Source organism: Thalassophryne amazonica, chromosome 1 (genome assembly GCF_902500255.1).
Source record: "Thalassophryne amazonica chromosome 1, fThaAma1.1, whole genome shotgun sequence".
Taxonomy (NCBI): domain Eukaryota; kingdom Metazoa; phylum Chordata; class Actinopteri; order Batrachoidiformes; family Batrachoididae; genus Thalassophryne; species Thalassophryne amazonica.
The window spans coordinates 149,061,250-149,079,309 of record NC_047103.1 but is presented as its reverse complement, the minus strand read 5'-3'; the positions used below and the strand labels follow the sequence as shown (position 1 = coordinate 149,079,309).

At 41.4% G+C, this 18,060-nt stretch overlaps 1 protein-coding gene across 1 annotated transcript in view; it reads left to right on the top strand.

Annotated features, from left to right (window-relative positions):
• The first annotated feature begins 10,548 nt into the window (after nt 1–10,548).
• The window catches only part of LOC117515277 (transmembrane protein 163-like), an 86,417-nt gene continuing 78,905 nt past the window's right edge, over nt 10,549–18,060 (top strand). Inside the window, exon 1 of the mRNA XM_034175766.1 lies at nt 10,549–10,915. Within this exon, the coding sequence (XP_034031657.1) occupies nt 10,726–10,915 (190 nt within the window). The 5' untranslated portion in view covers nt 10,549–10,725. The remainder of the gene's footprint in view (nt 10,916–18,060) is intronic.

Genomic DNA, 18,060 nt, shown 5'->3' with positions numbered 1-18,060 from the left:
GCAGGCGACATTGAAGGAAATTTGAAACTGCTGGCTAAGGCTAAGCGTAAATTTGGTAAGATTGTAATTCACGTTGGCAGTAATGACACCCGGTTACGCCAATCGGAGGTCACTAAAATTAACATTGAATCGGTGTGTAACTTTGCAAAAACAATGTTGGACTCTGTAGTTTTCTCTGGGCCCCTCCCCAATCGGACCGGGAGTGACATGTTTAGCCGCATGTTCTCCTTGAATTGCTGGCTGTCTGAGTGGTGTCCAAAAAATGAGGTGGGCTTCATAGATAATTGGCAAAGCTTCTGGGGAAAACCTGGTCTTGTTAGGAGAGACGGCATCCATCCCACTTTGGATGGAGCAGCTCTCATTTCTAGAAATCTGGCCAATTTTCTTAAATCCTCCAAACCGTGACTATCCAGGGTTGGGACCAGGAAGCAGAGTTGTAGTCTTACACACCTCTCTGCAGCTTCTCTCCCCCTGCCATCCCCTCATTACCCCATCCCCGTAGAGACGGTGCCTGCTCCCAGACCACCAACAACCAGTAAAAATCTATTTAAGCATAAAAATTCAAAAAGAAAAAAATAATATAGCACCTTCAACTGCACCACAGACTAAAACAGTTAAATGTGGTCTATTAAACATTAGATCTCTCTCTTCTAAGTCCCTGTTAGTAAATTATATAATAATTGATCAACATATTGATTTATTCTGCCTTACAGAAACCTGGTTACAGCAGGATGAATATGTTAGTTTAAATGAGTCAACACCCCCGAGTCACACTAACTGCCAGAACGCTCGTAGCACGGGACGAGGCGGAGGATTAGCAGCAATCTTCCATTCGAGCTTATTAATTAATCCAAAACCCAGACAGAGCTTTAATTCATTTGAAAGCTTGTCTCTTAGTCTTGTCCATCCAAATTGGAAGTCCCAAAAACCAGTTTTATTTGTTGTTATCTATCGTCCTCCTGGTCATTACTGTGAGTTTCTCTGTGAATTTTCGGACCTTTTGTCTGACTTAGGGCTTAGCTCAGATAAGATAATTATAGTGGGCGATTTTAACATCCACACAGATGCTGAGAATGACAGCCTCAACACTGCATTTAATCTATTGTTAGACTCGATTGGCTTTGCTCAAAATGTAAATGAGTCCACCCACCACTTTAATCATACCTTAGATCTTGTTCTGACTTATGGTATGGAAATTGAAGACTTAACAGTATTCCCTGAAAACCCCCTTCTGTCTGATCATTTCTTAATAACATTTACATTTACTCTGATGGACTACCCAGCAGTGGGGAATAAGTTTCATTACAGTAGAAGTCTTTCAGAAAGCGCTGTAACTAGGTTTAAGGATATGATTCCTTCTTTATGTTCTCCAATGCCATATACCAACACAGGGCAGAGTAGGTACCTAAACTCTGTGAGTGAGATAGAGTATCTCGTCAATAGTTTTATATCCTCACTGAGGACAACTTTGGATGCTGTAGCTCCTCTGAAAAAGAGAGCCTTAAATCAGAAGTGCCTGACTTCGTGGTATAACTCACAAACACGCAGCTTAAAGCAGATAACCCGTAAGTTGGAGAGGAAATGGCGTCTCACTAATTTAGAAGATCTTCACTTAGCCTGGAAAAAGAGTCTGTTGCTCTATAAAAAAGCCCTCCGTAAAGCTACGACATCTTACTACTCATCACTAATTGAAGAAAATAAGAACAACCCCAGGTTTCTTTTCAGCACTGTAGCCAGGCTGACAAAGAGTCAGAGCTCTATTGAGCCGAGTATTCCTTTAACTTTAACTAGTAATGACTTCATGACTTTCTTTGCTAATAAATTTTTAACTATTAGAGAAAAAATTACTCATAACCATCCCAAAGACATATCGTTCTCTTTGGCTGCTTTCAGTGATGCCGGTATTTGGTTAGACTCTTTCTCTCCGATTGTTCTGAGTTATTTTCATTAGTTACTTAATCCAAAAATTGCTTAAATTTTCATTGTTACGCAGATGATACTCAGCTTTATCTATCCATGAAGCCAGAGGACACACACCAATTAGCTAAACTGCAGGATTGTCTTACAGACATAAAGACATGGATGACCTCTAATTTCCTGCTTTTAAACTCAGATAAAACTGAAGTTATTGTACTTGGCCCCACAAATCTTAGAAACATGGTGTCTAACCAGATCCTTATTCTGGATGGCATTACCCTGACCTCTAGTAATACTGTGAGAAATCTTGGAGTCATTTTTGATCAGGATATGCCATTCAATGCGCATATTAAACAAATATGTAGGACTGTTTTTTTGCATTTGCGCAATATCTCTAAAATTAGAAAGTTCTTGTCTCAGAGTGATGCTGAAAAACTAATTAATGCATTTATTTCCTCTAGGCTGGACTATTGTAATTCATTATTATCAGGTTGTCCTAAAAGTTCCCTGAAAAGCCTTCAGTTATTTCAAAATGCTGCAGCTAGAGCACTGACGAGGACTAGAAGGAGAGTGCATATCTCACCCATATTGGCTTCTTTTCATTGGCTTCCTGTTAATTCTAGAATAGAATTTAAAATTCTTCTTCTTACTTATAAGGTTTTGAATAATCAGGTCCCATCTTATCTTAGGGACCTCATAGTACCATATCACCCCAATAGAGCGCTTCGCTCTCAGACTGCAGGCTTACTTGTAGTTCCTAGGGTTTGTAAGAGTAGAATGGGAGGCAGAGCCTTCAGCTTTCAGGCTCCTCTCCTCTGGAACCAGCTCCCAATTCGGATCAGGGAGACAGACACCCTCTCTACTTTTAAGATTAGGCTTAAAACTTTCCTTTTTGCTAAAGCTTATAGTTAGGGCTGGATCGGGTGACCCTGAACCATCCCTTAGTTATGCTGCTATAGACTTAGACTGCTGGGGGGATTCCCATGATGCACTGAGTGTTTCTTTCTCTTTTTGCTCTGTATGCACCACTCTGCATTTAATCATTAGTGATTGATCTCTGCTCCCCTCCACAGCATGTCTTTTTCCTGGTTCTCTCCCTCAGCCCCAACCAGTCCCAGCAGAAGACTGCCCCTCCCTGAGCCTGGTTCTGCTGGAGGTTTCTTCCTGTTAAAAGGGAGTTTTTCCTTCCCACTGTCGCCAAGTGCTTGCTCACAGGGGGTCGTTTTGACAGTTGGGGTTTTTCTGTAATTATTGTATGGCTTTGCCTTGCAATATGAAGCGCCTTGGGGCAACTGTTTGTTGTGATTTGGCGCTATATAAATGAAATTGATTTGATTTGATTTGATTTGGTCTCAAGCCCAATGCGTTAACCACTAGAAAGCGTCACCTCCTGTATCAAGTGTGGAGGGACGGGAGAACCAGGGGCCGAACAAATGTGAGACAGAGAGAATCATAGCTAAACGACTGGCAACAAACAGTGATGAGGGAGAGGCTTAAATACACAACTGATTAACCACAGGTGCAACAAATGCAAATGGAAATGCAGGGACACGTGATAAAAATAAAGGAGTTCACAGAACACAAACGGACAACCTGAGGCACAAGGACACATAAAACCAAATCATGAAATGACAACCCATGACAACGTTAGCAAGAAATGGCACAATTGTGAACAACAGAAATACAATAAATGCTCAGAGAAAATAAAAGACAAGAAGCAAAAAAGTGAGACATGAAAAATCCATCTCACAGTTACGAGTGTGTGTGCCTGGAAAGCATATAGCGCTTCCGGGTCAATGGTCACGGGTACCAAACATGTCTGCATGTCTGCTTTCTTCTTCACTACTGTCACAATTGCCGATGTTTATTGCTCAAGCTCATGTGGGCAAATGTCACTTGCCCCTCTAAGAAGTTGATGCTGACCGCACGGAGCCGCGTAACTATTTAGCACGGCGGAGTCTTGTTCGTTATTGGAATTAACCAGACAAATTGCTCCAACACCCACAGAAGCTAAACACCCACAGGAGCCGGTGGGAGCCAAAGAGCTATCAATCTGTCAATTCTTTCCATGTCCGGGCCGGGTGAGGTTTCCCGTGTGTAGTCAAATTAAGCCGCAGGCTCCACTCCTGGTGCCACCCTTCTGTCCCCCCAGAACCCAAAGACTTTGGTTTCCCGGACACTGCCCGGTGAGTCATGTGAATAACGCCGCCAGATCGCTAGGTGGCGTCGTTTATGGTCGGAACTACAATGGTATCTGATCGTCTTTGAACTTTAGACTTTTGTTCTTGATTAATGAAAAAAATCTTGGCAAATGCTTTTGCTTTTGTCCGTCTTGCACTAGTCCAAGAATTTCACCTCTAGTGGCACCGTATGAATGCCCCCGGTCATCCCTCTTAATCATGGCCCCAGTTCAGAGAAGAAAACTCATAAAATAGAACTGGAGTCCTATTCCATTATTCCTAGCTGGGGTATCCAGGCGACCTGGCCTGGTTTGAACACTAATTTTTTCAAAGTAAATGTTTCGGACCCTGCAGGACACTCAGCTAAGAGCATCGAGGGGATGCCAAGAGGCGGGGGCTGGGACAGATGGCAGCTCAATCCTGAGATCCAACTATGAGCTTTTTAACTGCAGCAACTTTAAGATACACTATTGGGGCTGGAATTACTGCTGGCACAAGGCAGACACAAAATACTGATAAACAGAGAGAGAAATTCATTGGATTTAAATGGCTGCTCACATGCGTTGGCTGTGTTTGGTACTAGTGACTCTGACCTCTCCCACAATGCAGTGCATTACCCGAGACTCCGATATGGCTTATAAGGGTGATTCTTTAACTATGGGCACTACTGGCCTTGTAAATGTAATTTCCACCACACCATTGCTTTACAATATAAAGCGCCTTGGGGCAACTGTTTGTTGTGATTTGGCGCTATATACATGTGCTCTGATGTCATTGTTTATCTCCATAGAAACTACCCAAACAATCTTTCATACAAACTGTTTAAAGGGACATTACAGTGTTGTGGTGGAAATTACAGCAATAGTGTGAGTCAGCTACATTTTGTTTAAAAAAATCACAACAGTTGTATGACATCGAATACTCCAATTATGTTTTGATTTCTTTACCATTCATTTTTATCATTGAAGATCAAAAGTCTGGGTGTGGGACAAGCACAAAACGGCAATATTTGCATATAATGATGCTGAAAAAAGGTGAAAAAGTCATCATAGACTACTAGAACAAATTTCTTAACACACTTTCATTGTAAAGATAACTATAAAAGTATGAAATTTCCCTTTTTTTCTGTTTTTCATACAATATGATCAAAGGACATAATAAGTGCCCGTAGTCTAAGAATCACCCATAAATGTGCAAGAGGCAGAGCCCTCACAGTGAACAGTTGTCAAAACGCTGCACTCAGCTGTCAGACATCACCATGGAAACTGAGCTTGACCAGGGACCAGGAACTAACAGGTAAGATAAAAAACAGAAATACACAAGGGACCAGAACCAGAACCAGAAATGATAAGACAACAGAAAAAAACAGAGAACCATAATTCATAGTGAATGAGGAGAATGAGGAAACATAACTGGATCACAGGGGATGGGGTCCACGGACACAGACAAGCTGTTAACTGCTGCGCACATAAAGACATTAAGACATGACTGGTCAAACAAAAAGTGCAAACAGTGCAATACATACATATATACAACCCCAATTCCAATGAAGTTGGGATGTTGTGTAAAATGTAAATAAAAACATAATACAATGATTTGCAAATCCTCTTCAACCTACGAGGTCTGTTAGAAAAGTATCCGACCTTTGGCCGGGGAAAAAAACTGGCTTACCTGGAGCGTTGGAAACCTAATCACCCTCAAAGTAGTCTCCTTGGGACTCCACACACTTCTCCCAGCGGTGTTGCCACTGTTGGAAGCATTCCAAAAAAGCCTCTTTCGGAATGGAGTGCAGCTCTGCCATCGTTGCAGCCATAATGTCCTCTCTCGTCTCAAAACGTGTTCCTTTCAATGGCCTCTTGAGTTTTGGGAACAGCCAGAAGTCGCAAGCGGCCATATCAGGAGAGTAAGGAGCCTGTTGAACCACAGGAGTTTGTTTTTTAGTCAAAAAAGTCAGAATTAAGTTCGAGGAATGTGCCGGAGCATTGTCGGGATGAATGCGCCATGTTCCTGTGGCCCACAACTTCGGTCTCTTGTGCCGTACAGCATCACGGAGGTGACGGAGGACATCCCTGTAGTACTCCTTCGTTATTGTTTGACCCTGTGGTGCGTACTCATGGTGTACCACACTGCAGGAGTAAAAAAAAAAAAACAGTCAGCATGACCTTAATGTTGCTGTGCACTTGGCGCGCCTTCTTTGGTTGTGGCGACGTGGAATGCTTCCATTGTGACAACTGGAATTTGGTTTCCGGGTCGTACCCGTACACCCAGGACTCATCACCGGTGATTATGGTGTCCATAAAGCTGGGATCACTTTGTATGGAGTCCAGCATGTCCTGTGAGACTTCAACGCGGAGGTGCTTTTGCTCCGCCGTCAGCAACTTCGGCACGAATTTCGCAGCCACTCTCTTCATGCCCAAATCTTTGGTCACAATGGAATGTGCCGAAAAAGTGCTAATGTCCACCTCTTCTGCAATTTCTCTGATGGTCACTCGACGGTCCCGCATGACTACAGCGTTCACTTTGGAAATGATCTCGTCATTTTGGCATGTCGATGGCCGCCGAGAGTGCGGCGCGCTCTCCACCACTGTGCGTCCGTCTTTAAACCAGTTGAACCACTCCTTAATCTGTGTGACGGCCATAGCATCATCACCGAAAGCCGTCTGAATCTTCCGAATGGTTTCCACCTGGCTGTCGCCCAGTTTTTGGCAAAATTTGATGCAGTAGCGCTGCTCCAGTCGTTCAGACATTTTCCTCGCAATAAAAATCCGCGGAGCGCACAGCACACGTCCTGACACAAAGGCTGCTTACAAGGAAATGACGCAACCGACAGGCGGGAAAAAACTCACGCATGCGCACGAAGGTTCAAGCTTGGCTGATGCAAGCACACGTGATTCAAATCCATAAGGTTTTTGCAAAAAATAAAAAGGTCGGATACTTCTCTAACAGACCTTGTATATTCAATTGAATACACCACAAAGACATTTAATGTTCAAACTGATAAACATATTTGCTCATTTTGAAATGGATGCCTGCAATATATTTAAAAAAAGCTGGGACAGTGGCATGTTTACCACTGTGTTGCATCACCTTTCCTTCTAACAACACTCAATAAGTGTTTTGTTGAAGCTTTGTAGGTGGAATTCTTTCCCATTCTTGCTTGATGTACGACTTCAGTTGTTCAACAGTCCAGGGTCTCCATTGTCGTATTTTGCGCTTCATAATGCGCCACACATTTTCAATGGGCGACAGGTCTCGACTGCAGACAGGCCAGTCTAGTACCCGTACTCTTTTACTACGAAGGTCACGGGCATTCAATGTTGGTTTTCAGCCTTGACACTTACGTGTAGAAAGTTCTCCAGATTCTCTGAATCTTCCGATTACATTATGGACTGTAGATGATGGAATCCCTAAATTCCTTGCAATTGAACATCGAGAAACATTTTTCTTAAACTGTTGGACTATTTTTTCACGCAGTTGTTCACAAAGTGGTGATCCTCACCCCATCTTTGCTTGTGAATGGCTGAGCCTTTTGGGGATGCTCCTTTTATACCCAATCATGACACTCACCTGTTTCCAGTTAACCTGTTCACCTGTGGAATGTTCCGAACAGGTGTTCTTTGAGCATTCATCAACTCTCCCAGTCTTTTGTTGCCCCGGCCCAGCTTTTTTGAAACATGTTGCAGGCATCCATTTCAAAATGAACAAATATTTGCACAAAAACAATAAAGTTTATCAGTTTGAACATTAAATATCTTGTCTTTGTGGTGTATTTAATTGAATACAGGTTGAAGAGGATTTGCAAATAATTGTATTCTGTTTTTATTTACATTTCACACAATGTCCGTTTTCATGCCCCAATAGGTGCAGTGACACAATGCCTTAATGAATTTAAAATACTGTCATTATTTTCCAAATCAGTCACAATATTCTAATAGTGATCTAATTCTATCTACTGAAGCATTACTTCCAGAAAACATTGTCAGATATGTAAGTGACGCTCAGAGCAAGACCCCATGGTAAGATCACCAGCACCTCAGATGGATGTAATTCAATAGACAACATGAATATTATGCACGATTATGTAATTATAGATGGTGCTTCAGGTGTTACTGCAATCAGTGTAAATATTGTTCCTGAACTATATCAACACATTAGTGATAATTACTGATTATCATTAGTATCCCTCCTCCCTCCTCCTATCATTAGTATCCCTCCTCCCTCCTCCTACCATTAGTATGATAGGAGCTCGGAGTCGAGCCACTGCTCCTCCACATCGAAAGGAGTCAGTTGAGGTGGCTCGGGCATCTTTTCCAGATGCCCCCTGGACGCCTCGCTGGAGAGGTGTTCTGGGCACATCCCATTGGGAGGAGTTCCCGGGGAAGACCCAGGACACACTGGAGGGACTACATCTCTCAGCTGGCTTGGGAACGCCTTGGGGTTCCCCCGGTGGAGCTGGGGGAGGTGTGTGTGGATCGGGAGAAAATGGATGGATGGATGGATGGATGGATGGATGGATAGTGATAATTAGCAGGATAAAGTGATATAATAGTAATATAATAATAATAATGCATTTTATTTATAGGCAGCTTTCTAAACACTCAAGGACACCGCCTAATGAATAAAAACAAAACAACAGTAAAAGCATTTGTGAAAATACATGGGAATTAAAAACAGGTTAAAATTAGGCAGTGCAATTGGTCAGAGAGAGAAAGCAGTCTTAAACAAATGGGTTTTAAGTTTGGACTTGAAGAGTTTGTATTTCTGAGCACAGGTGATAATGAGTTCCAGAGCTGGGGACCAGAGCAACTAAATTCTCTACACCTGGAGACAGGTGGGGGACAGTCACGTGGATGGAGGAGGAAGAGCTGAAGGTGCGAGAGGGAATGGCAATGTGGAGAAGGTGAGAGATATGGAGGTGGGAGATTGTGGATGGTTTTGAATGTTAACAAGAGGATTTTGTATTCAATATGGAACTTAACCGGGAGCCAGTGGAGTTGCTGCAAAACCTGGGTTATGTGGTGGTCTGGTGACAATACGGGTGGCCGAATTCTGAACCAATTGAAGCTTATGGAGGTATTTTTGAGGGATACCAAAGAGGAGGGAATTGTAGCAGTCCAGATGAGAAATATAGCAGTTGTATGGTGGGGCGGAGGCAGTTAAAGTTGCATAGGTGGAAGTATTTAGACCGGGTAATGTTACTGATGTGGGACTGGAAGATACTTTCAAGGATACCTAGACTCTTAATCTGTGGGCAGGGGGAGACAGAGAAGTTGTCAATAACTCGAGAAAAATTGTCTGGATAGAGTTGATTTTGTACCAGTGGGGAGAACCTGTTTTATCAATGTTTAATTTGAGAAAATTTGAAGAGAACCAGGATTTTATTTCTGCCATGCGGTCAGTAAGCGAGGAGGGTGGTAGTGTGGAAGTGGGTTTGCTGGAGAGCTAGAGCTGAGTATCATCAGCGTAGCAGTGGAAATTTTTGTTGTATTTGTGGAAATATTGCTGAGGGGGTAAGGAGGTAAATGATGGAGAGAAGGGGCCCCAGGACAGAGCCCTGGGGCACACCTGAAGTGACAGTATAAGGCTGGTATGTGAAGGTTTTGAGCCAGATTAACTGAACTAACCTAAGTGATGTGGATATTTTTTATTGCGTGACCACCCATTTGCCCCATCATATTATTACTTTTTAATAAAATCACTAACTGTAAAAGTGAGATGCATTAAATTGACTTTAAAAAAAAAAAAAAAGATGATTGTGAACCCATTGCATTGTGCTAGTGAACCAAAATACAGTTGTGAAAATAGTGTGCATAGTGAACTGAACTGCAGTTATTTAGTAAAATTCAATGCATGTACATAAAATAAATACACTCACTGAAAAATAAAAATACATTGGCTGTTAAACAAAAGTGACAACACTTATTTCCATTGTGGTCCATACATAAAATATCAAGTGACAAAAATTCTTTAATATATAATATTAACATTTAATATATATTTATATAAAATGTCAGAACTGGCTGGATTGAGCATGTCAATTAAAACATGCACATAGCATTTGGGTAATTTAAAAATTGGCTAATTTTATTTTTCCTCTTCATATTTTAGCATTCACTTACAAGTAGCTAACTTTCAAAAAATGTCCAATGATGAGGTCCAAAATGATCGTAAATAACAGTATTTTATCTCAATGATTTGAAATGTTATTACAAAATAGTGGCCAAAACTGAAGCAAGTTAACTTCTCATTATGTCAATGAATGCTAAAATATGAAGGGAAAAACAAAATTGGCAATTTTTTTTAATTACCCATTTAAAAAAAACAAGTTTTACCGAGCCATAAGGATCTAGGAGGTGTGTATCACAAGAGCAGTGGTTTCGGTCTGTAGGACAAAGAACATGGACTTTTGCTTCGTTGGATTTCCAGACGTTTGTTTTGGAGTCCACAGGTTCTGTGTTCCGGTAACCTTTCATCTAACTTGACGCACCCGGAGCCGCGTCTCTGCGTGGATCCTGCTCCCTGCGCTCCGTCTGCGGCTCTGTCCCGGCTCAAAGCTTGGACTTCACGCTCAGGTGTGACATTTTCGGAGTTCCTCCCCCCACCCCCCCGGTTCTGCACCGCGGAGAAGATGACGGACTCCACGGCGCCAGACTCCACCGGCGTCCCGGAGCCGGCAGCGGAGGAGCCCGCGGCGGCGAACGGCCAGTGCGAGCAGGCGGACCCCGAGTCCCAGCAGCAGGAACCCGGCGCCCCAAGTCAGGGAGAAGCTCTCAAGATGGACCACGAGATGAAAATAACGGACAGCATAGAGGACCGAGGTTTGTGTGCGACTTCAGATTGAAGCAGGTGGCTGCAGGGCGCACACGCACACCCCGGCCGTGCGTAATGCGCACGTTCCGTCCAAATTCAGTAAACAAAGCAAAAATAACCTCCCGCGTTTCGAATAATTTGCAACCACAAATTCAAACATAAGAGTAAAGTGATGACTGACATTTATTTTAATACAATATGATCCAGTCATTGCAGGTTTGGAGTCTAACTGGAACATGGAACACCACCAAACCACAAACAGTCTGCTGTTTGAAATTCATCTCAGTTAGGGCATTTTGAAAGCATGAAATTCACTTTCACAGCTATTTACACTGTGCCAGGTGTTCCTGTTTTCGTCTGCATAGGTCCATGAAAATTCAGTAAGGTATATATTATATTCCAATTCTAAGGTGGAACTCTGCCAGTATACAAAGGTATATCTAAAAAGGAAGAGTGAAATAGGAGAGTAGAAAAGAGTAGAGTAGAGCTACTTAGGTGCCTGGTCTTGAGAACCAGGGATGGTAGGTTAAAAAGCTTTTTTATCCCATGGGAACTCTCCCTACCCACCCAAGCAGCTCAAGAAAAAGGTATATATATATGTATTATAATAAGTAATAAGACATAAGAAGGATAAGACATCACAGGAGAAGATTATCGAACACAAAGGAACCAACTATTTTGTAAGCTATGATGAACTTTGCTAAGGCCGGCTAGATAAGCTAACGTTAGCTGTTAGGTATAACTAATTGTACCCCATGTAGACAATCTGAATCACCGAAACATGAAGAAAAAAAGATTAGATTTTGATTGCATTTTTAACAAGAGCAAACAGAGATTTCTGATGTCCACCAATCGGGAGCCGGATCACCTCCAAAATTCAGTGGAGTCTTCCATGGCCTAATATGGTGCAAATGTGGTGAGAATCTGTGAAGTAGTTTTGCTGTAATCCTTCAAAGCCTATATAAAGTGAAATCTTGATTCGGAATTCGAATCTGGATTTGCATCACCTCCAAAATTGAATGGAGTCTTCCATGGCCTAATATCTGTCTGTGCTGAAAATGCTGTCAAAATCCTTTTTGATGTAATCCTGCTCACAGACAGACAAATAAATAAATAAACACTGATTTTATTACGTCCTTGGCAGACGTAGTTAACCACAATGACAAATAGAGCCACATGTACAAGTATTTGGATAGTGAAAAGCTTTTATTATTTTAGCTTTCACAGGACAGTAGAGTTGAAAGCAGATGAAAATGAACTCAGTGTGCAAAGTGTTATTTTTCATTTCATTCATGTTTTGTGTGTGGGCTTTGATGATGACCACACCGAGTGGTTAGTACGTTTGGTTTTAGTACGGAAGGTTCCCGGTTCAAACCTCACCACTGCCACATTCCTCCATGCAATGCAGAGTTGTGTTAGGATGGGCGTCCGGTGTAAAACTTGTGCCAAATCAACACGCAGATCCACCTTGGATTTGTTGTGGCGACCCAAGTGAAAAACAATGGAGCAGCCAAAGGGACTTACTTTACTATACATTTATTCATTTTGCCCCCAATCCGAGTCATTTTGAGATCACGTTATGATGCTTGGGTAATGGATCCAGTAGGGGATTGCCTGTTGGGGTGAAATCCGGCCTTGTGTGCCCAGTGGTTGCTACGGTAACCACAAAGCCCCAACAGGAAGCCTGGACATGAGAAGGCTAACCGGGCTCTGGTGAAACTAGAAGTTCTCAATGGGGGATCAGGCAGAAGAGGTGATAGCTTGTAACCTAATGGCTATGAAGACAGATGAAGGCTGCAGCAGATCCTTGGACCCTGATCATCTGGGATTTCTCAGCCATTTTACCAGGTTAAGGATCTGTCAAGGATCACGTTTGTCAATGAGCAGCAAAATTCCAATGTCAAACAAACCCACATACAGACATCTCTAGATAGTCTGTCCAGGAAGCAATCAAGAGACTGTCTTCCTTCCACAAAGGCTTTTCCAGGACAACAAACTGAGGAGACTCAGGTCATTGAGTGGAGACTCCAGTCGACTGTGAGTTCATTCTGGTCCAGTCCAGATCGCCCGAAAAATTTGCATTGCACTGTTTTTTTTGCATTGGTGGTTGTTAACCAGGAACCAGGGTGACGTTTGCAGAGATGTATGGCATCAGCACATGCTTAGTCCACCATATAAACTTTTTTTTTTTTTAAATCGCAGCCAAATTGTTCACTTTGTGATAAAAGCACCAAAATTGGCAGATACACACTGTAAAGTATGCTCTGTCAAGAAATATCTCCATATTTAGTGAAACTTCTAACCCCAGATTCATCACAGCTGAAAACAACGAAATTTACAAGAAATGCTCTCCAGTTTGAAATATAATGTTGAGCTTCTCATTCTTATGGAATTTATAGAAATAAACATATTATGAAAATCAAAGTACAACATCTTCCAAATGCCACATTGATTAGAAAACAATAATGCAAAAGCATATTTGTCTAATCCTCTTAATAGGTCTAAGTCACGGGTGGGCAACATGTTCCAGAAAGGTCCAAGAGGGTGCATGTTTTCTTTGCAGCCACTGACTCCACCAGGTGATTTCACTGATTAATATCACTTTGAGCAGATGGAATCAGTTAATCAGTGAAATCAAAAATCAGTGGCTGCAAAGAAAACCTGCACCCTCTTGGACCTTTCTGGAACACGTTGCTCACCCCTGGTGTAAGTAGTGGTTTATCTTAAAATGTGAGTGTGGCTACACCAACATTACTCCTTCAGTAACTTGGTCAGTGCGCTCTTTGAGAGACACATTAAACAAAGGTAAACGTAACGTTCACTCATTCATGTTATATACCCGCTTACACCAATCAAGAATCATGGGGGGAGACACAGGGCAAGACGTACAACCTGGAGAGGACGCCAGTCTATCACAGGGCATTCAGTTAAATTTATTGTATTTATATAGCACCAAATCACAACAACACCTCCAGGGACTTCACACCTTACTAATCCCATTATTATGACAATATAATATAAATATACTGCACTTATTAACACCAATAATTACTATATCCACTCTTAGTTAAATTAAAATATAATCAGGTGTGCACATAACTGGTGCTCAGGTGCTTGCGCTTGCTAAAAATAAATGAGGTGGGGCAGAAAACATGGAGAGGAGCACTCCTCGGAAGGAAAGCGTTGATGACAGATTGTAGCGAATGCGCTTCCCACCATGTTTTTTGTGCAACGCATTTATTTTTAACATGCACAAACACCTAGGCACCAGTTATGTGCAGGCTTCAGCTTAAGGATGCTCAGCTATGGTACGTTCCTGTCAAAATCTCAGTCAGACACCAACAAATAAGCCATGTGTTTGTCAGAAATCTTGGCTAATGGAACAAAAGGTAATCTATCCTCATTATACCATATATCAATGGTTCCCAAAGTGGGGGACACTCAAATGTAATGTGTGTGTGTGTGTGGGGAGGGGAACCAAATGAGTATGCCTGAAAAACAGGAAATAACATTTGCACAGGAATATAATCCACTGAAAAAAATGTTATTCTTTGTGTGATAGAAACAATTTTAGCTCTCTAAATTCTACATCCCGAAACAAATGAAAATGACTAGCTAGACAAAAGATGTATCATGAATAAATTACAGCTGGTAACTCTCTTACCACAAAACAAAACAACAACAAACAAACAAACAGAATCCTGTATTTACAAAATTTGCAAAAAAATTGTCTACCTGCAAATGAACAGTTTAATATAGGACAGTAATGAAGGGAACTAGTACATGAATTCAGTCTTATGGGTAGTTACATCTGCAGTCACAGGCACAAGAAATTTTCATACAAACTAAAATATTCATGGAAATCCTGCACTTGCAAAGTTTGCAGATATGATTCTCTGTGAAGATAATAAGTTTTAGGGTAATTTGCATTCATGTCCAGATTTAGAACAGGATTTGTATTTTATAGCAAGATGCTTCTGTCAAAATATTTTGCAAAATTGGCTGATTTTTAAATCAAATCAAATCAATTTTATTTATATAGCGCCAAATCACAACAAACAGTCGCCCCAAGGCGCGTTATATTGTAAGGCAAAAGCCATACAATAATTACAGAAAAACCCCCAACGGTCAAAACGACCCCCTGTGAGCAAGCACTTGGCGACAGTGGGAAGGAAAACTCCCTTTTAACAGGAAGAAACCTCCAGCAGAACCAGGCTCAGGGAGGGGCAGTCTTCTACTGGGACTGGTTGGGGCTGAGGGGAGAGAATCAGGAAAAAGACATGCTGTGGAAGAGAGCAGAGATCAATCACTAGTGATTAAAAGCAGAGTGGTGCATACAGAGCAAAAAGAGGTGAATAAAAAGAAACACTGGGTGCATCATGGGAACCCCCCAGCAGTCTAAGTCTATAGCAGGATAACTAAGGGATGGTTCAGGGTCACCTGATCCAGCCCTAACTATAAGCTTTTTCAAAAAGGAAAGTTTTAAGCTTAATCTTAAAAATAGAGAGGGTGTCTGTCTCCCTAATCCAAATTGGGAGCTGGTTCCACAGGAGAGGAGCCTGAAAGCTGAAGGCTCTGCCTCCCATTCTACCATTCTACTCTTACAAACCCTAGGAACTACAAGTAAGCCTGCAGTCTGAGAGTGAAGCGCTCTATTGGGGTGATATGGTACTATGAGGTCCCTAAGATAAGATGGGACCTGATTATTCAAAACCTTATAAGTAAGAAGAAGAAATTTAAATTCTATTCTGGAATTAACAGGGAGCCAATGAAGAGAGGCCAATATGGGTGAAATATGCTCTTTCCTTCTAGTCCCTGTCAGTACTGTAGCTGCAGCATTTTGAATTAACTGAAGGTTTTTCAGAGAACTTTTAGGACAACCTGATAATAATGAATTACAATAGACCAGCCTAGAAGAAATAAATGCATGAATGAGTTTTTCAGCATCACTCTGAGACAAGACCTTTCTAATTTTAGAGATGTTGCGCAAATGTAAAAAAGCAGTCCTACATATTTGCTTAATATGTGCATTAAAGGACATATCCTGATCAAAAATGACTCCAAGATTTCTCACAGTATTACTGGAGGTCAGGGTAATGCCATCCAGAGTAAGGATCTGGTTAGACACCATGTTTCTAAGAATTGTGGGGCCAAGTACAATAACTTCAGTTTTATCTGAATTTAAAAGCAGGAAATTAGAGGTCATCCATGTCTTTATGTCTGAAAGACATTCCTGCAGTTTAACTAATTGGTGTGTGTCCTCTGGCTTCATGGATAGATAAAGCTGGGTATCATCTGCGTAACAATGAAAATTTAAGCAATGCTTTCTAATAATACTGCCTAAGGGAAGCATGTATAAAGTGAATAAAATCGGTCCTAGCACAGAACCTTGTGGAACTCCATAATTAACCTTAGTCCGTGAAGAAGACTCCCCATTTACATGAACAAATTGTAATCTATTAGATAAATATGATTCAAACCACTGCAGTGCAGTGCCTTTAATACCTATGGCATGCTCTAATCTCTATAATAAAATTTTATGGTCACCAGTATCAAAAGCAGCACTGAGGTCTAACAGGATGAGCACAGAGTTGAGTCCACTGTCTGAGGCCATAAGAAGATCATTTGTAACCTTCACTAATGCTGTTTCTGTACTATGATGAATTCTAAACCCTGACTGAAACTCTTCAAATAGACCATTCCTCTGCAGATGATCAGTTAGCTGTTTTAAAACTACCCTTTCAAGAATTTTTGAGAGAAAAGGAAGGTTGGAGATTGGCCTATAATTAGCTAAGATAGCTGGGTCAAGTGATGGCTTTTTAAGTAATGGTTTAATTACTGCCACTTTAAAAGCCTGTGGTACATAGCCAACTAATAAAGATAGATTGATCATATTTAAGATCGAAGCATTAATTAATGGTAGGGCTTCCTTGAGCAGCCTGGTAGGAATGGGGTCTAATAGACATGTTGATGGTTTGGATGAAGTGACTAATGAAAGTAACTCAGACAGAACAATCGAAGAGAAAGAGTCTAACCAAATACCAGCATTACTGAAAGCAGTCGAACATAAAGATATGTCTTTGGGATGGTTATGAGTAATTTTTTCTCTAATAGTTAAAATTTTATTTGCAAAGAAAGTCATGAAGATATTATATTTTAAGATATATATTTTTTGTGGGTTCCACCCCCTTACTGTGAGTATTTTTTTTTTGTTTTGTGGCACCTATCCTTATTTGTTTTAGTATGTGTCATAGATCACATGCACCAAATTTGTTGTTTTTGTTACAAACAATGATTTTTCAGCTTATTGACTAGTTCCCAGACCTCACCTGTTTCACTTGTGATATGGTGAACATCTTTCATCACAGGTCTTCACAGGTTTCTGTTTTAGTATAACTTGTAATTTTTTTCTTTTTTTGGGGGGGGGGGGGGGGGGGGGGTGACAGGATTTGGCTGTCAAAGTGCAGATGAAAGCATGTAGAATTTCAAATTTTACCAGAAGAGGTTCTCCAGACCTTCTGTTATGGGTTTGGTCTTGGGGATCATGCCGTCTTAAACCTTTGCAGTAGCTCTCTCAGGTCACGTGTGTCTGGCCAGAGTTTTGCTTTCTTCTACTGCTTTTATTGCTGTAATAGCACAATCTCTTGAATTAGCATCAAGAAAATCTACTCTGGATCTTTATTTATCAAACTAGGTATGGTTCAGCCAGCAAGCAAATGCATGTGAGCCAGTCAGTTGTATAGATAACAAAATGTATCAGGTGCAGTACTTTCTTGGCTCAGAAAGAGATGCTTCCAAGAGTAGTCTATATATATTGAAGGAATCACTCTTCTAGATCAGCGTGTCATAATATTTGCACAAGATACAAGTTTTTGCTTTTGTGTTGGAGGTTTTTCTCCAGTTACTTTGGTTACTGTAGTAGCAGGGGTCGTGGTTAAGTGGTTAGTGCACTTGGTTTCATGGCATAAGGTTCTCGGTTCAAATCCTACCCCTGTTACATTTCTCCATGTAATGTGGAGTTGCATCAGGAAGGCGTAAAACCTGTGCCAATTCAACAGATCCACCTTGAATCTGCTGTTGTGACCCAACGGAGCAAACAAGGGAGCAGCCGAAGGGACTTACTTACTTAGTTGGGTTAGTGTAGTCCACTTAT